The sequence below is a fragment of the Ptychodera flava genome, chromosome 4 (genome assembly GCF_041260155.1).
Source record: "Ptychodera flava strain L36383 chromosome 4, AS_Pfla_20210202, whole genome shotgun sequence".
NCBI classification, from domain to species: Eukaryota; Metazoa; Hemichordata; class Enteropneusta; family Ptychoderidae; genus Ptychodera; species Ptychodera flava.
In genome coordinates, this window is record NC_091931.1 from 46975259 (window position 1) to 46995593 (window position 20335).

Genomic DNA, 20335 nt, shown 5'->3' on the forward strand with positions numbered 1-20335 from the left:
CTAACTTCATTTCATATTCTGCTCTAGGCAGTATTTCTTCATATTTAAATTGCATTAAATGGTGCGTGTGTGTATAAAATCAACCTATTCAAGTGTTTTGTTCAGCTATTCAGTAAATTTACTGACAAGGATAATGACTTAGCTGTCACATACAGTTAATGCTGGTACACGGTATGACTCTGTCTAGACGCAGTTGTTATATATGCTTTTGCAAAAATTTGCTGAAAAACAGCAGCCAAGGAGGTGCTTTGTGAAACTTGTGTTATTGAGAGAATAATGCAAATACTGAATTGTACATCACGTTTTTCAACAAAAATGTAGTTTTTTCAAATATCAGTGTTGGACACAAAATATTTGTGACTGATTCCTGTACACACCTTTCCTTTTTGTAAAATATGATTGAAATACAATTTAAGAAAAAAAGGGGAGGACTGATTGCCCATGCCGATGTGATTTTTGTCATATAATCACAAAAAGTTAGATATTAAGGTTCTGAATAATCACAAATGGAAAGGGACTTTTCTTTTTCATTACTTAACTATCTATCTGTCATGTGACTGTCATGTGACCTTAGGATGTGTTCATGGTATTTGCTTTCTATAATAAAGACATTGCATATTGTATTTGTAGGAGTATTGATTTTAAATACAATATCATCTGTTTTACTTTATTATCTTGACATTTAACATCTCAACTGCATGCATTCGTCAAGCAGACATTTTCTCTATGAAACATCATTTTGCCATTGAATACACTGACTGCATGTCAGCCTATGATTTGCAGATTGGTAAAACACAGACTTTGCTTGTCAATGTGGACCTGAGTAAACTCAAAAACATTTTCATAGAAAAGTTATACAAGGCAAGACTTAGTATATTGAATGAAAGAGGAATACAATGGTTTTAATATTGGGATAATTTTAGATTTTAAGATGAAATGATTCAAGTATTGCAGTTGATATATTAAAGTTGAATTCTTAGTTTTGTGTAATCAAATTGATATAAGGATAGAGTGACATATTTCCTAAGTTTTATTCATGAAAATTTCTATTTTGATTTGAAAATTTTCTATAATTAAGGCAATTTATTCATATGCAACTAATTTTTACATACTAATTTGAAACATGGTGACATAAAATTTGTTCAGAAGGTAATGTGCAGCCTAGGTCTTGTACTAGCCAAACCTTACATGTATTTTAGTTACATTTCATCAACACACTTGCACTTGTTGATTGTCTACAGTTGTAAAGTGTGTTATTTGCTGCACTGATGGAACTATGAATGTGTTAGTTTTATCTAGGGAAAAATTCATATGATCTGCCTATGATATTACATATATTTATTTATTGATATTACTCATCAACAGTGTCTCACATCAGCCACTTCCATAAAGAGATAAAAAATTACACGGGGAATAAATAAAGAAAACTCATCTGAACCAATATGAGAATGATAATATTCAAATGATTCAGAATAATTTGTTGTCATTATGAGGTCACTGTGACAACCACTGAACAGCTTTATGATGGCCTTGATATTTGATATGTGACCTCATTCTTAACAGAGAAGGAAAATAAACAAATTATAAGTGAATTCCAGTCGTTAAGCTAATTAAGACTGACTGTTCTTGATAGCTAATGTCAAAACATTTGTCAATTATCAGGTGGATGCCCGTGATCAGGAGATTGACAGGCTTAATCGACAACTTGAAGGAGGAAGACCGTATGATGTTGTGTCTGCAGATTCTAAAAACAAGAGTAATGAACGTCTCATTTCACATCTGAACACGCAGGTAAGATGCACATATGTCTTGGTATCCATGGTTATCAGCAGTGGTTTCCATGGTTTCTGTATCTCATCCATCAAGTTTTCCATAAAATTATCCAATTCTGATTTCATTGAACTTTCCTGTAATTTCTGTAAAGGTTTTCTTGTAAAAACATCTGTGAAATTTTGGAAATAAGATCATGTTCCAGTATTGTTGTGGATGCAGGTTTCTACTGATTACAGGAAGGAATTACTGGATGGGGGAACTAAGTATTCTGATATAGCAATATTTTGAATTTAGCAATTTATCTTTCCATGATTAAGTGAAGCAGCATATCAAGAATTTCAAATTTTCTAACCATTTAATTAATCAATAGAGTTTACTTGTGTGTAATTGAAATTAGAGCATTCACAGGAAGTAATTTGTTAATGTGATTATTGTTTTGCTATCAACTGTCATTATCCTACCTACTTATGTGGATAACCATTCATAATATTCTTAATATCTTCCATTTAATTAATATCAGTACAACAAAGAGATCTTTTGGTAACCTCTTAAAAAAATAAAAATGATAGTTTGATGAGATTAATTTCACTTGTGGTATATAGATTGACTTCCTTCAGCAAGCCAACCGTGACTTGGAAAGACGTCTTAAAGAAGCCATTCAAGATAAACATGATGCAAGCAACAAAGCCAGAGATCTTACCATCAAGAATCAAGAACTGCTCACTGAAATAAAGGATATTGACAGACTAGCTAAACAACTACAAACAGATAAAGATGTGGCCATCACTGCAGCTGATAGAGATGTCGTTGAAGCTCAAAAAGAACTCAGGTCTTCCACTAGAGAGCTTGGAAATCTAGAATTGGATTTTGAACAACTGAAGGCGGTATGTACCTTTCATCGTACTCCATAGACTTTTCCTCAAAGTTACTGTATTATATCCTCATTGCCCCATATTTGCCCTTTGACCTCACTTCCCCCGAGGCATACTCTTCAAATGTAAGGAGAAGCCTTTCACAAGGTGTATTGCCAGATCTACAGATGTGTCTGATCACAAGTAGGTGTCTATTCTGACCCAAGGTACACCTGTATCCTAAATGTTTGCTTTCTGACTTGGAGATTTTTGTAAATCTGATGATTCTTAAATAAGACAGAAATTAACAACAAGTGCCATGATGATATTGAGTCTGTTGGACCATGGACAGTAGAGGGGGAACCCTCTACTGTCTATGGTTAGACTGGGCCAAGAAAATCATGGTGTCAAGAACTTTGTTAAAGTTCAGTTCAGCGGTGTGACTTTAGAGCTTAACAATCACAGTAAACTAAACACAAGTCAACTCAACTAAACGGAGCCTATGTTGAAGATCAACTCAATTCAAATTCCATATCCATTCCAACCTGGTTGACATCTGATGGATCCCAAACCTACTTTTGCCAAATTTCAGTTTTCAAATCAATAACTTAGTTACATAGAAAATTCAACCAAGTTGCAATGAAAACTGGCTGACTGACTGACTGGCCCTACCTGTAAATTATTTTATGTCAGCTGATGTGTAGTGTGTAAGAAGGATTGGCATAATAGGCTTATGAACATCTACTGAACTCCCATCATTCTGCTTGATCTATCCCGGCCATATTCATCAGCTTATCCCAATGCTTTGAGCCGCTACACATAATCTAGTTCAAAACTAAGCAGTCAGTGATAATAAAAATTGATAAAATATGGAATTATATTATTTACAGTATTGAACATCACATTTGATTTTGGCAGAGGTGTGACACAGGACTATGTTAAATTGTGCTGAATTGGTTGTGGTCTTCATTGGTTTTTAATAGCTAGAATGGATTTGTCATTGTCTTCATATTTTAAATCCCTCTGTTGATTGTAGACTTGACTTAAAATTGCAAATCAGTGAAAACACTGTTGATAGCTTTGATTTTGTTAGATAACAGATGAAAGTTTGCCTTAGGTGTCAATACTGGGCCTTGTTGTCTGGTAACAATATGACAGATTGAACAAGAACAAATGATTTACAAGAATCTAATAATTAAATATAGCAATATATAATATCAAATGTAACATGCTTAGTTATAGAGATCTATGGCCTTGTAATATTAGAACAGTTTGCTTGAATGTCATGTGCTTAGTGTACATGGTGGTGTACAATTTTGTATGGTGTACATGTTATGATAACATTGTGTCTAGTTTACAGAAGCTCCTTATTTTATGTCTGTTGCCGACTTCAATGAGAACGTTATACAGCTAGCTATGTACACCGTGTCGAGTTATTTGCTTGGTTATTGAATTTGCGGCTGTGTGGAATGATAACTTGTTACCATGTAAATTGTTGACTGCCCACTGAATGAGTTTTTTGTTTGATTAAAATGCTTCTGTACTACTCGGTATGTAATTGACTAGCAAACTGTATAAAGGTTTCTGCCTGCCTTCCTAGTTAGTTACAAACTATATCTGTGTTTCACTGCTCTGTTACCGTTTACTAAAACTGTCGACTTTGATCATGTTAGTGAAGTTTGCAACCATGTAAGTTTATAACACCAACTGTACTGATTCAGTTGCATTAAACTCTCCAAATTTACAGCTTTTTCAATCTTGATATTTGGTTCAAGCAGATAAGCACTCATTGCTGACACACCCACTAGAGCAGATACTTTGGAGAATTTGAGAGAGAGAAGTTTGTGTGTAGAAACCTATTGAAGCAACTCAATATAGGCCATGAATGAATTCACATCAAAGGACCCTGCCGTGTACAATGCAGAAGTTAGCAAACTTTGGAACTCTGCCAGCCTTAGAACAATTACATACCAACAACTTTTGTGTTTTTGGTCAGTGATTGTGCAAAACACAATCTGCAAAAACCACTTAGATCGTACAATCTACAAGACTTGTTTACACATTTTAGAAGTTGTGATCACCAATGTAAGATCATGAAATGAAAGAGCAACACTCCCAGCTGAAGTATTTCTGTCTTAAGTCTTGTCCTGTCTAAAGTCCAGACTCTTAAAACTTGTTGAGCATTGGTGTTCCAATTTGGCTTCACGTTGGTAACTCTGCCATTTCCTGGTCAAATTTTATGCACAAAATTTGAAAAGTATGAGTTTTTGAAATTGTGACATTAATTTGTGACAGCTTATTCTTGAAAATTTTTCATCTGTATCAAGTATTAGGTCACTAATCAGATTCTTAGATATATCTGAACTTTATTGATTTCTCATTGCCAGGACAAATATCATTTGTACTGCAAATTTCAAATAGCCTAATGATTGAGTTTACTGCTGTAATTATTTTTTGTATCACTGTAAGTTAATATTATTTGGAAATGCTACTGGACAACCACTACCATTGATGTCAAATACCTACTCAACCTCATATATGGGTTTGGAATTTGAAAATTTCAAATATTTTGAATATTTGCAAATACACTGATTTGCTACCTTGCCATTTGTCAAAATTTCCAAAATAATTAAAAGGTTTTAAATTCAAAAGAGTATTCCAAGCGTACATGTACAAAACAGTGTGTTGGTAAAGGATATGTCACTTGTAAAAGTATGGACTTGGAACATTGCCAGAACAAGCGATGAGAGAACTTCAAATATTGGCACAAATCTGACCCACTCAGCAAATGAAGTCACTGAACTTCAGAGACCCCCAGCTGTGTATCTCCGAAATGCCTCTAGTGAGAATCATTCACATTGGATGGTACATCAATTGCCTTAGGATGATTTGACAACATACACGCAACAGTATTTTAGTATCGGTGTAAGGTGAACTCTATATTACCATTGCAATGAATAAGGCCAGATATGTGTTAAGTGATTGGAAAGGCTAGAGCGTCAGTTACAAATTTCAACAAAACTATTAACCCTTTTCCTGCCGAGCGCCCCTGTCCGTTATCCTGCCAAGTCGGTCAAAACCGGCCCCCTTTTCCGTGTCTACAGAAGATAGGCTCTCCTGCACGCTTTCCTGCCAGGCATTTGGCGGAAAATACCGCATTTTCGGGGTACGATTACCGACCATATACGTGTTAGACTTCAAAAATTTTTGCATGCCCGTATAGAGGGGCAACCGCTGATGAGGTTGTGTCCAGAAAATGACGAGGTCACGGGCGTTGTTTGCCCCGGGGACGTGCACTTTTATGCCCTTTTCTAGCTTACTTTCGCGGAAGTAAAGCTCGTTCGCCGGCACGCACGGCCACACCGGGGAAACGTCACCTCTCTCGTGGGTTAGTAGAAGACCTAGGGGTTAGTGCTATGGGTGCGGCAGCACCCTCAAACCTGTCCTGTTTCCCCTGGGTTGTGTCACTTGGCCACGTACTTTGAACGACTTGGAAGAGTCGCACATTGCAGTCTGCTTTGACGTAGTGTCAACGACATAGTTCCGCCATTGAAGGAAGGCGTGTACGTAGTTTGGCCAGTTCAGTGAACACTTAGTCGTTAGTGTTACCGTTTCCTAACACGTTAGTTGTGCAGTTGTTACTAAGGTGCAGTTTTGTACCACCTTAGCTCTGGACAGTGCAACTGCTCTATGCACTAACCCCAACGACAGATGGTTGGTACAACGTCTACGTCGCACGAGCACAGCCTCCGTTGGGCTGTGCCCCTCCCACGTGATACAACGCACGTTCATCCATTACTATAGCGTCCTTACGGATCTGCCAAAAACGAAAGTGGGGGTAAAAACAAAACAAACGAAAATATGCGATCCATAGATAGTATTTTATTCGGGAATAATTTACATTATGCCGAACATAAATCTCGGAGTCTGTCTCGACGTCCGAGTGCATGGTCCGTGTTTCAAAAATTACAATCGGGGTGGCAGATCCGTGTTTCAAAAATTATAATAGGGGGAATTGTACAAATAATCCGTCTAAACAAAACAAACGAAAATATGCGATCCATAGATAGTATTTTATTCGGGAATAATTTACATTATGCCGAATAATAAATCTCAGACTCTGTCTCGACGTCCGAGTGCATGGTCCGTGTTACAAAGATTACAATCGGGGGATTGTACAAAATAATCCGTGTTTCAATTTACAATCAGCGGGATCGTAAAGCACAAACAAACGGCACAACCGTGCTCAAAATGTGATCATGGTCCGTGTTAAGAATACAGTCAAGCCACTGTTAGGCGAAGCTGTCCCCTGTCCGTTATTTACGTCGGGTTCTCTTGCTGATGGGTGTCGTCGGGGCTGTGTGAGTAGAGGTCTGCACGCCAATGCTCCTCTTACCTCGTAGCATCATGCGATGATGAAAAGCCGCAAAACACTCGCCCTCGTGAAGATGAACCCCGCACAGACTACATCCTTTGGACGTCTCAGACAGTCGTCCGCTCGCAGTGGTCTTACCCTCTCTGCTACATACTTTACAGCATTTCTGCCGCCCCTCCAAACGGCTGACAACGTGCATCGGCTGATTTTGTGGATTGATGTACGAGGCAAGAGAAACAGTGGCCTCGACCTCTCTCACACTGGGCTGCGATCGCCCACAATAACCGCCAATGAGTTGTTTCCCGACACGCAGATGAAACATCTTATGGGTCAGCTTACTATCAGGGTGTACATGCTTGAAGCATATATATGCATTTACCAGGGCAACATCAATCAGGTAACATGCCAGATATGTCCACCATCTGTGGTCTTGCGCCCAGTGTGAAAGTACTTGCGCTTCTGGTGGCTCGGTCGACGCCTCCCATGTACCGGCGATAATTATACAGCGACAGAGGCACTTGTCGCCGCTCGTCTCCCTCCCCCACTGGCACGCACTCCAAGGGTGGATAGACCGTATTCAAGATCAGCACCTGAGCGTTACTATCCTGATAAGCAGTGATGTTAAGACGAGAGTCCGTTCTGGTCGTGGCTTTCATATCCCCAACAGACAGAGGAAGGCGCTTCCTCTTACCCGGCGGAATTAATTGAGGGGGCATGGTGCGACGATTACGGCGGTTAAAACTCCCGACCATGTAGATCCCGGTCTCCATCAGCTCTCTAGCAGTAACGACCGTGCTAAACAGGCTATCACAGAATAGGCTGTGATTATATCCACAGAATGGCTGGACCAGCTCCATCGTAATTCTTTTCACCACACCTCGCTCCTGCCGTCTCCCATCAGTCCGATCCCGATATTTCACACCTAGGTACGGTGCAAAGTTAGCTATGTATGCAGTGGTGGAGTCGCACAGCTGCCATATCTTGAAACCGTCTCGATCAGGCTTATGCGGTAATCTCTGCTTAAATTTAGAACGGCCCTTAAATCGCACCATGCCCTCGTCGATGGAGATCTCTCTACCCATCTTATAATTATTTACGCACCGGTCAACTATGGGCTCCATCCATGGATTGATTTTATACAGGGGATCCTCCTGACACCGACGTCGGCGGCGTGCCTCATCAGGATCACGACGTGGATCGTTCTCTGGGTCTGCCAGATGAAAGTATCGCATAAGCTGCTGAAAGCGACTGCGGGTAATCACAGTAGAATACCCTGGTTTCTCAGAAAGGGATCGCTAGACCAATAATCCTCCACTGATGATTTTCGGTCGATACCCATACAGACTAAGACGCCAATGAACGCCTGCACCTCTCGGTAGTCAGCGTTACGCCAGTATTTATCTATTTTCCTAGCGATATGTCGCTGGTGGAATTTGGCGTATTTATTAGTCTCGTCCTTGGCCAATCTGATCAGTGTAGCTGGAATAAACTTAAAAAGTAATCGAGCTCATGGGCGTGGCTGGGCAAGGTGAAAGTCGGTCCTCTCTCATGGTCAAAATCGGTCTCCTCAAATATATTAGCATCGGTAGTCTCCGACATACGCCAGACAGGAGGTGTGTCGTCCTCCGCCAACACAGCAGCAACGTCATCATCGTCGTCAGAGCTTGCCTCACCTACATACTGCCTGTCATAAAAGTCATCGTCCTCTGCCGCATCCTCGTCAACCTCCGAGTCGGACTCAGCGGTGATATCACCGTCGTCTGGGCGTCTGGGCCTGAACTCGCCCGTAGCGGCATCAAGGATCATATCTGGCTCAAAATCAGGTGGGCTATCCTGATAACGAACCCTCCGCACTATCTTTTTTCGGCGGGGACATCGCAGCACACGAAACTATGGCAGGAGCGGGCTCGGCAGCCTCTGCTGATGACGAGGACTCAAGCTCTTTCGCACTGGGCACAGGAACCTCTCCTGACGCAGGATGAGGCTCATAGTAGCAACAGGTGGTGTCTCTCCCGGAGCAGCCGGGGAGAACCAATGGCATCAGCCGTCTCATTACTCACTGTCTCACTAGCAGCAGCAGACGTAGTCTGTGCAGGTGAAGTATCTCCCACAAGAGCAGATGTAGTCTCTGCAGGTGAAGTAGTCTCTCCCGGAGCAGCCGGGTGAGAACCACTGGCAACCGGTGACCCGTCATCATCCTCATCGGCAGAACGATCGGTCTTACGTTTACGCTTACCACTGGGTTTTTCAGCCGGAGATGGCTTCGCCTTACGGGAGCGTTTCTTGCCCGACTTCTTAGAACGTTTACTAGGGACATCACAACGATCGCTACCACTACCGCCCGGAGACTCTGCATCTTTGAGCTTCAGTCGTCTGCTCGCCTTCAGAAAACTTTTGCGGTCCGTCAAGCTCATGTCTGGAACAGTGTCGACAGACTAGCAGGTCCCTCCCTTTTAAAGCCACAGGGAAACAAAGCCCTGGACATGATTGGACGCAGGGGTGTTAATATATGCAACCACCTGTTATTATAATGGACCTACGGCAATCAGTCCACCAACCGGCGCTGACATTCCTACCCGTCATGTAAATTGCCTGTCCGCACCATTTGATATGCTAATAATACTCATTTGCGATGCAAATCCCTCGAGCACTTAGCATAACATAGTCAATGTCATTAGCATCTCAACTTGACATTCCGTCCAGCTGGGTACGTGGCATGCGCACCTGCCACCCAAGGACGTTGGCCCAAGCCCATGTTTAGTACGGGTGGGAAACCCGTATCTTTAACCTCATGTCCCTTCTAAGTACGCCTGCGCAGGGCGTATTGTCATCCAAGTCGGTGACAAGCCAACCCGACAGATCGCCATTAAGCAGTAATGGACTGGCCGTCTCGTTCTTGTACGGCAACGAACAGTGCTTCAGCGGCTTGTTTAGGTCATAACCGTCGCCTGCCGAGCGGCTTACCCAACTAAGGCGGTCAAAGATGAAGGATGCCAAAATTGTCAACGGCTGTCTCGGCCTCGTCCGTTGGGCAACATGGCTCCTTCAAATAACGTGGCCAGCACGTCTACGTCATCAGCGGTGATGACGACCCGTCATTGACGCCCGAGTGCGTAAAACTCGGAATATACCGACAGGTACCTCTACCTGAGTCGGTCATACTACGGTATAAACCAAACACAGGTCTGCCAACTCCCGTTAGACTCGGCCGTTAGCCGAACTTCACAGGGACAACATAGGCGTAACAAGTCGGTGAACAACGGTTTACGCACCTAACCGCAGCCGCCAAGTCGGTGAACAATGGTATCAAATTTTGAGGCCATGTTCCTGAATGGCAAGGCTGAGGCGGTGTGTTTCGTTGCACGGCTTGAACGTCTAGAGCCAAGTGCAGCCGACAACGTCCGACATCTGAGTGGGTAGTCTTTTCGAGAAGGTAACAAGTCGGTTAAAAGCGGTGGTTACCCTTCACAAATGTCGCTCAAGTCCGTTCGGATCAGTTCCATGTCAGGGACTAATCAAGCCGAGTCCGTCAAATCCGTCCGCACTTCCCGTCAATCAGGACCAAGTCCGTGATTTTCGTCTCGCACCATTGGCAAAAAATTGCACCGCCAGCTGAGGCGGTCTTAGGCGGTTGCCTTCGAGAAAGCCGAGTCCGTCAAATCCGTCCGCACTTCCCGTCAATCAGGACCAAGTCCGTGATTTTCGTCTCGCACCATTGGCAAAAAATTGCACCGCCAGCTGAGGTGGTCTTAGGCGGTTGCCTTACAGATTAGCGTTGCCGAGACGGTCAATTTCGGCCGCAATCTATGTAGTGCCTCAGAGCCAAGTTACCCCAAACTCCGCTAGAATACGTCAACGTGCTAACCTGCCAAGTACGCTACTCGTCCCCAAAAAAAAAACCAGTCCCCCACCGGGTGGGGGGACTGGCTGGGTAGCTTCCGCACCTTTCCCTGTCGTTGGACTCTCTGTGAACCCATTTCGAGAGCAAACGCCGTTCCTCGCCCAAAACCTGTCCTCGAACGACCCCTAGCGCGAGCAAGGGTTTGCTACACGTAGTTCCGTCGACTAGGCAGGAAAGGGGGTACCAAAAAGTAGCCCGATTTCCACCGCCTTGGCAGGATAACGGCCGTGGTTGCTCAGATTCTAGCTACACCGAATTTCAAGCGGATTTTCACCGACTTGGCAGGAAAAGGGTTAAAATATAAAAGTAGTCAACATTCTCTGTGGAATAAAAAAAACTAGACATTTGGGCACAAAGGCATTGCAGAGTTATAGCCTGTTAAAACTTCTGAAAAACTGACCAAATAAGAAGAAGTTGGGGAGTCCTTAGTGTATTAACTATGGTAGAGGTCCCCTAGCTTTTAATAAAATGTTTGAAAAGGGAAAGTTATTATTTGCTGTTTTTCAGGAAAGTTTGACAAGGCGGTGCTGGCATTCAGAGTGAGTGACTGCTATTGTAAATGCATTTTTATATTTTTGAGTGTCAAAGAGGTGTCAAAAGTGAGATTAACCAAAAAAACTGCTCTATGACTTCAAAAGAGGGGTGCAAATATGGCTTTTTTTCAACATTTTTGACAGAATAACAGTTTTCCTACATAATTGTATACCAATTTAATCCAACTTTGAAATGAGATATGAACATGGAATTTTTACAGCCTATTAACAAGGTTACAGATAAGATTTGTACGGCACAATTTTCCTGTATTTGAAGTACTTTTTGAAAAATCACATTTTGAAATTTGAAAGAATTTTTAATAATTTTTTGATATATAAACCCATGTAAAATCATAAAAACAAATTTTATTTACAAATCCTGCCGTACAAATCTTACAATAAATAGTGTCAACATATTTATAACTAATTTGGTAATATTAATACTATCCAATTATTATTAAATTCAAATATGTAAAAAAAAATATGAAAAATTAAATTTTAATATTTACTGGTGTCATATTTCAAAATCATGGCTGCAAATATACAATTTTTATATTCTTTGGAGAAAATATTAACTAAGGGAGATATCCTGAAAATTTGAACTAAATATCTTGATTCGAACACTTGAAACTTGACATTAACTCTGAGAAAAGAATTGGTGCAAAAATAGCCTTTCCAACCACCTTAAGTGATCAACTTGAAATCGTGATAAAACAATATCTTTGTACCAACAAGGCAACAGTAATTTAAACTTGATGTTGTGAACAAGGATATGTTGAGCACATTTTAGATTCTCATTTCAAAGGATTAATTACAACTTGTAAGTAAAAAGTTGTACTTTTCTCTGAGGTCATCTTATTATCAGATGAAAAAACATAGATATACTAAGATACATCGTTGAAGTTTTTGAATGATAAAATAATCCTTATAAGTTCAATTACATTAAAATCACGATTGGTCTCAATTAACAGATATGCGTTATGACTTTTTCGGTTTTCATTTGTGGGCGATAATATTTCAATCTTGTATTTCAGAGTTAATTTTACAATCAATCAGATCTGTCCTTCGTTTCTGTAAAATACCAAAACACAACATTTGTCTTTATTAGAAAAATGTCTGGGACTTCTTTTTGTTTCTCGTGTGAACTCTGAAAGCTAATCCTGAATGGTTCAGACAAGATTTTGTTCCAATCATTTGAAAAGAAAAACTGGACTCTTTTGCAAAAATTATCCCATAATGCATTACTTTCAGGACATCCCTAGCAACCTTAAGATCAGCTTTACCTCTGTAGTAGGTAGACATTCCCTGTACAGCAAAATACCGGTACAGTAAAGTCTCAATGATTGACACACCTTCTTCATAATTTGCTTACCCATTATGACAATTTTTATCCAATTATTTCTACAGGAACACAAGAATGTAGTTTTAGACAAGGAAACTTTATCATCTCAGCTGTCTGTCAAAGAGCAGGAAATTTTCCAACTCAAAGAATTACTTGATAGAGTTCAAGATGACAAGAAAAGACTCAGTGACAAGGTCAATAGACTAACGTCAAATGGTAAGTACCACAAAGCGGAACCCATAATACATACGGGTAATAGATTACTTCAATTTTTTGTTTTCTTAATCATATGTATAGAAGTGATATAATTTCCTTCAGAAACTAATCTGCATTTTCTGTGTTTGAAAGAAATGACACCGACAGAAGTTATATCCCTTCAGTCTGATCCAGCCACAGTGTACACTTCAGTGTGTCTACCGGTATGTCTGTTTGGTGGAATAAAGCTGCCTTCCTCATGTGACATCACATAACTTAAAGCCATTTTGCAGTTGAGCTTCAGTTGATATCATGGTAAATTTTCATGCTTTTGTATTGCTGACAATATATAATCTCATTTAGAACGAGAATTGGTTCTGGAACTTGAACGCCTGCGTTTGTCACCAACAAAACGAAGCAAATCTCCTTCAAGGATTGAGAGTATCATGAGAAAACTTGAAGAAGAACGAGATTACTTCAAAGGAGAAGTTGAAGTCTTACAGAAGATCTTGAAGGACAGAAGTTTGTCTTCCTCAAGGGGTAGAAGTCCTAAGAAATCCACCCCAACAAAACGTTCTACCTCCCGCAGTCCCAGCAGGGCTAAGTCTCCATCTAGAAAGGTTAGTTTATGAAAAAAATTATTGTATTGATGTTCAAAACGGTGTATTCCAGCAGTCCCAGCAGGGCTAAGTCTCCATCCAGGAAGTTTAGTTTGTGAAAAAAATTATTGTATTGATGTTCAAAACGGTGTATTCCAGCAGTCCCAGCAGGGCTCAGTCTCCATCCAGAAGGTTAGTTTATGGAAAACATTGTCATATGGATGTTCAAAACGTTCTACCTGCAGTAACCCACACAGGGCTAAGTCTTTGACTATACAGGTTAGCCACTCGGTTAGCTTATGAAAAAAATTGTTATGTTGATGTTCTGCGAGGGTAGCTCAAACGTTAAACCCGAGTTGCCATTACATGTGAAGATTTGATTCAATAGGGTAACCAAGTTGAGACAAGGTTTAAAGGAAATTTTAGTAGCAAACATTTCATTGATAACACATCACTTTTGTGCAATACCTGTAATACAGATGACTTCACTGATTTCAAACTGACCAATTACCATATAATAGTGATATGTAGATTATTTATAGTAAATCAAATCAAGTGTTGAAAAAGAAAATGTTATGTTGTGATGACTGAGCTAATTTAAATTTCTATTCAAACCATGCAAATATTGTCTATGTGTCTTGTGATGAAAGTGAACATTCTGCTACCAGTACTTAGAGAAGCATACTTTTCTGAAAAAGTTTTAGGACTTTGATTTCAATGACTTTTTTAAAACTGCAAAGTACAAGGGAGATTGATTTATCTAGAGTTGCATGTAATCACAGATCAGACTTAAACTTTATTGGTAAAATCTCATGATGATGGAGAGATTAATTTAATAATTCAAAATAAAGAAGTCAGATTGTACAAGCGTCATATATCTCATTATCAACCTTTCCATGTTCCAGAGTTCAGCACATTATGAAACCATCATGAGAGTGCTGGAAGATGAAAGAGATTTCTACAAAAGAGAATATGAAATGTTACGAGCGTTGAGATTAAGACCAAGTAGTCCATCCAGGGGGTCACCTCCTACTAGAGACAAGGTAAATATTTATGTAATTCTTATTCAATAACAATTTGTCAAAAATGTCAGAACTTTCTTTGTAAAACAATGCGAAAGTGAAATAACATACATGTTTATTGGATTGAAATAAAACTAAAAGAGGAATATAAGTTTATTTTCCAGCATATTGTTTCATTGCTTTCTATATCGTTTCCTTCCAACATTTGAGTGGATGGTATTGTGTATTTTCATCATGGATGGTGTTGTGTATTTTCATCAACAGAACAGAGATGATGATAATGAAATACTACGTTTGAAACGAGAGCGTGATGAATTGCAGTCCTTACTGGACAAATTTGAAAGACACATGGCTGAGGTGAGATTACTCAATGAAGTAATTCATTTCAAAATCATTTAAAGCCCCAATAACTGCGAATTTTATGCATTATTTTCATGATTTTATTTTCAAACCTAAGTTGGATCATGTAAATATGCTAACTGAAGGACATGTGTAGAAGTATCACTGCTCTCTTATTTAGACCATGCCTACGCCTTTTAACAGGTTAAATAATAAACGGGTGCCACACTCATAAAATGGTGCCCCCATGAAAAAGTTCAAAAAATGCAGTATTTCCTGCACATACATATCATGATCATGATATCATGATCATAAAAGAAACAAGAATGATGCCATTTACACGATGGCCAACATTTCATTGTTGTAATCTTTATTTTTTCTGTCACATGATTAGTTTTTGAAAATGACGGGAAATCTAAAATGATGTTGAAATGTTTGAATTTACAAGTCACTTTAGACACTTTCGACAATGTTATACACTTTTTCAGTCTTTAATGGGTCTTATTCAAAGAAAAAATTGGAAAACAGGATATTTTGAGATCAGTTTATTACACATTCACAGCTATTTGGGCTTTAACATTTTGTCAAAAACACCCAAGTGCTATATAAAAAGTCTATGTAAAAGGAATTCCTCAGTATGGATGTAATCATATGTATTGTTAAGAATTAGATGGAACCCAGATATGATAGAGTCTCGCAACAGCTCAGTTATCATCTCTGAATATCTCAAATACTGAATGCTGAATATCTCAAAAACTGAACACTGACTATCTCAAACATTGAATGGAACCCAGATATGATAGAGAAATTCTTGCAACAGCTCAGTTATCAACGCTAAATATCTCAAACACTGAACACTGAATAGCTAAAAAACAGAATGGAACCTAAACGTAACACAGAAAGTTTTAACATTGCTGAACATGGCATCCGGCAACCAATGTTGTTCTGTTTATACATGCTGTCTTGTTTTTTATCCCAATTCAATGTAGATACAAAGTAATGTTAAAGTATTGACTGCAGAGCGTGATAAGATCAACTTGCTCTATGATCAGGTAAATTTATTTATTTGTGCAATGTATTGTGTTTTTATTGAGTAACATGAACATTATTTCATTTTACATCAAGGAAATGATCTTTGCTCAGACATCTCTGTCAGACACTTCATTACATTTGTCCTTGTGTTTTTTCCATCCTTTCATTGTTAATCTTTGTCTTGAGAAAATATGTCTTATTTACCGTACTCGTCCGAGTATAAGCCCCCGGTTCGGCAACACTAAACAGCGGTAAAACTAGGGGAGGGGCTTATACTCGAGCAACCCCATGTTATCTGGCATGGACGCTTAATTTATGCTAATTTTATGCACGATTTTTTTCAACACCACTCGATCTTTCTATCGCTTTCAAAATCGACTTACACATCCAAAGAAATTGATTGTACAATCTCTGAATACAGAAGTGACATTTTGGTGAAATTTCAGCGTCGAAAAAAACCCCAAACTTGAAACAAAGACGTCATGTATGCTGCTGATCAACAGTAATGTGAACAGGCATGCATTGCCCACACGGAAAGGCAACTCAATATTCCAATATCAAACTGTCTACATCTTGTGAAAACAACAACATAGCCGTGAAAATTGTAATAGTCACCAGGAAAAGTCTTCACAAATGAAAGGATAATTGCTTCAAACAAAAGAAACTGCATGTTTCAAGCATGAAAACATCGTGGCGTGAATGAAAGTAAACAATGGCGGACATGAGTGAGACTATTCTATTTAGGCGACGGGGGTGAGTAGGGTCAAAGAATCAAGATAGTACTGGAAAAACGTGTCATTTTCCTTACGATATTGTCAAAGGAACTCAGTTTCCCATTGTTTTAACATCTTTTAATGGTTTCTTTATTATCTAAAATTAATTTTACCAAGTTAAATGACCAAATATACTCTCCTAACCTTTCTGTATTTGAGTTACACTAGGGTAGGGGCTTATACACGGATGTAATGCATTTTCTAAAATCCTCTAAAATCAGTAGGGGGGGCTTATACACGAGCAGGGGCTTATACTCGGACGAGTACGGTAGTTCTTTAGCTTCTGATTGCTTTGAACAACCTCATCTGAAAAGTGAATATGGTGCACTTGTGTTTCCTTTCACTTGAGTTTAAGATGTACCAAAGGGCGCCACCTAGCGTTCAAATCTAGGTACTGACTTTTTCACTTCTTATTTGAAGATAAAGCCTTATAATCAGTCTAAAGATTGTAATTCACCTTTCTTGCTTGACCGTAGAGTGTTGTTAAAGGTGAAAAGTTCCAATTATATTATCCATTTGTTGTAATATTTTTGAATCAATTTTTTACAGGCTAATGATGAATTGCAGCGTTTACGCCGTGAAGTGATACGATCACCAAAATCACCGCGTGCATCATTGGCAGCTCAATCTATTCTCAGGAGAGTTGAACATGAAAGAGATGAAACCTTGGCTGATTTGAGACGAATGACAACAGAAAGGGACAGTCTCCGGGAAAGATTGAAGGTAATTATTTGTAGAGAATGACCTATGACCTCAGTGAAAGCTTGAAGGTGATTATTTGTAGAGAATGACCTATGACCTCAGTGAAAGCTTGAAGGTGGTTATTTGTAGAGAATGACCTATGACCTCAGTGAAAGATTGAGATTGAAGGTAATTATTTGTAGAGAATGACCTATGACCTCAGTGAAAGATTTAAGGTAATTATTTGTAGAGAATGACCTTTGACCTAAGGCTGCATGAAGAGCAGAAATCACATTGAAATTGATTTAATTTGATACAAATTATGTCCGACTGATGGCTCTTTAACCCAACTTTTTACTATACATTTTAAGTTGAATTATGAATGAAATTTACTGCCTTTGGGAAGTAATCCTGGTACCATTATATAGCATGTGAAAATAGTGACAGGATGTCTCTCATTTTGTTTCCTGACTTCTGCAGATATCCACAGAGACTCAGCTTAGTGACAGAGCAAGACTTGAACAGAGAATAGAAGATCTTGAAAATGCTCTTCATTCTGTAAGTAGTGGGTTTACATCTTTCAAATTATAGAAATGTGACTATGAGAAGCAATGTGTATGCTATCAATAACACGTGTCATTGTAGACTGGTATATGGAAAAGTTTAGTGGAAAGTGTTTCTATGGTTTGATATGCTAATTGTATGCTAATTCAGGGGTCTTATTTAGCATGTCTAGATAAGGGGACAAAGTCGCTATCTTTTCAAATTATTTTTGTTGTTTTTCTTTCATGAGAGACGTTATGTAGATTGTTCTGCCTACTGAAATATGTTGAATTATCAAACTTCAATAGTTCTACTCACATGTTGGGTGTACGTATAACATGCAAATATGCTGATGACATAATTCTGGCATCATCAATAAAGTATTTATTGTTATATCCAGAAGCAGGGAGGGAGTAGAGATCTAGCTAGCAGAACAATTGGAATATTTACTCACATGAAAAATCAAAATGACAGATCTGAATCGATGCCAGATACTCTGTTATTTATGAAATTGTAGGGTAATATTTTCAGTCTGTTGATTTGTTTACACAGAGTGATCAAGAGAGAAGTGAACTTCTTGCCAGGGTGACAAGTCTCCGAGAATTGATTGCCACTTTAGAAGATCAAGTAAAAAGTCAACAATTAAAGATTTCTGAATCTCAGGATGATTCAGCTCAACAGAGAGCAACGGCAACACAGATGAGATTGTTAGCAGAGCAAGCTGAAAGGTCATTAGAAGATCATCAGAGAAGATTAACAAAGAAAACTGGTGAATTACAAGCAGCAGAAGATCTGGCAAGCAGACTGGAAGAAAGACTGTGTAAGTTGTTGAGAGTTAATTGTATCTTTGACTTTATTGTGTTGTTTGTCTTTTATCAGGTCCACGATCACATCTTAAATTAGTCAGTATGAGAGCATATCAACTGGTATAAAATGTGAATTAATAAAGGCATAAATGGATGGATGGATGAAAGATAACATTGTGAAATGACTTATTGAATGTACAAATGAATAACCAATAGATAAATTGTACATTTTTATTTTCTCTTCAATTTCACCTCCATTTCTGTGTTAGAAGTTTTGAGCGGAAATTACTGTTTGTGGAAATTCAGAAGTGACTTCTGGAATGCAACAGACATGCACATCCTAACTTCCATATTCTTGAAAAAGTTTTGAGACAAGTTTCTCTCACTGCGTGAAGTCTATGATTCGTTAGTTGATATTCCTAGCTGAATTCATACAAAATATAGAGAATACAATTAAACTTTGGTAAAATTTGCTGTCCCAACTACAGCTGAAGTTACAACAACAAATACAGTGCAGAGAGAGGAAATTGCTAACCTTAGAGGAACCATTGCATCCTTGGATAAGGAGAAGGATTTATTGCAAACGGCTGTGGATGAGAAGACGGAAAAGATTGTGATTTTAGAGACTGATTTGACAGACAGAGAAGCTGTTATCAGTGAATTACGTGTTACAGTCACTGATCTTGAAGTCAAACTGGAGTAAGTTTTTATTCATTTTATCTTTATCAATAGTTTGTACTCTAACATTCATGCTATTTTTATTCGTGCATGTCTATAATAATATAGTATGGTTAAAGATTTATAAGAATGTTCATCATCACCCTAACTATCAATTTGATCTGAAATGCACTGAAAGTTTAAATGTAAAAATAATATTACAAAACATCGATCTAATCATGATATGTTTGTCAACAGTCAATTGACAGAAGAAACCAAACACAGAGAAAGAGAAATACGAAGTCTTCGACGACAAGTTGACAACATCCATGAAGAATTGACAGAGACCAGCAGAGGGAGAGAGGTTGCTTTGAGAGAGAATCGTAGATTACAAGATGATCTGTCCACAATGACCAGAGAAAATCAGGTGAGAAATTACAAACATGACACAGTGAATTGATAAATTCAATTACAAGGAATTTAACTGCAAGTTTTTTCGCTGTTAATCAGGATACAGTGATGTGGTTTGCAGAATGGCATTTAGAGTTTTCGTTTGTGAACTCAAATAGAGAGAGCACTGTATTGATCAGTGAGACTATTAACTCTGTGTTGAATCACTGGGTGTGTAAGTAAACATCAGCTGGAACAGTTTGTCATGTTGCAGTATTCAGGATTAGATTTAAAATTAATGCAATGTTGCCATGAGAGAAATGTTCTGCAAATACAGAAGTACCTGGGCATAAGGACTGTTGCATTGTGATATCTCTTCTAGTACTGAGTTGTTGACTTGATATGAAGTATCCTTGAATGAAATAACAACCTTCAAAATGTTACAGGTGAAGTGTAGTCAATAGATCAGAAGCGACTTGCAGGTTTTATATTCTGTATAGATTTGAAGAAGCCATCAACTTTG

At 38.8% G+C, this 20335-nt stretch overlaps 1 protein-coding gene across 6 annotated transcripts in view; it reads left to right on the forward strand.

The window, feature by feature from the left end:
* The window catches only part of LOC139131987 (centrosomal protein of 135 kDa-like), a 41990-nt gene that overhangs the window by 11336 nt on the left and 10319 nt on the right, over positions 1-20335 (forward strand). For all 6 annotated transcript variants that reach the window (XR_011552224.1, XR_011552226.1, XM_070698337.1 and 3 more), the window contains 12 exons: positions 1663-1791; positions 2376-2657; positions 12841-12991; positions 13334-13590; positions 14475-14612; positions 14856-14948; positions 15920-15982; positions 17285-17458; positions 17897-17974; positions 18512-18779; positions 19254-19464; positions 19681-19849. Coding sequence is in view for 4 of the 6 variants with exons in the window: in XM_070698337.1 (XP_070554438.1) it covers positions 1663-1791; positions 2376-2657; positions 12841-12991; positions 13334-13590; positions 14475-14612; positions 14856-14948; positions 15920-15982; positions 17285-17458; positions 17897-17974; positions 18512-18779; positions 19254-19464; positions 19681-19849 (2013 nt within the window). In the remaining 2 variants the exon portion in view is untranslated. The remainder of the gene's footprint in view (positions 1-1662; positions 1792-2375; positions 2658-12840; positions 12992-13333; positions 13591-14474; positions 14613-14855; positions 14949-15919; positions 15983-17284; positions 17459-17896; positions 17975-18511; positions 18780-19253; positions 19465-19680; positions 19850-20335) is intronic.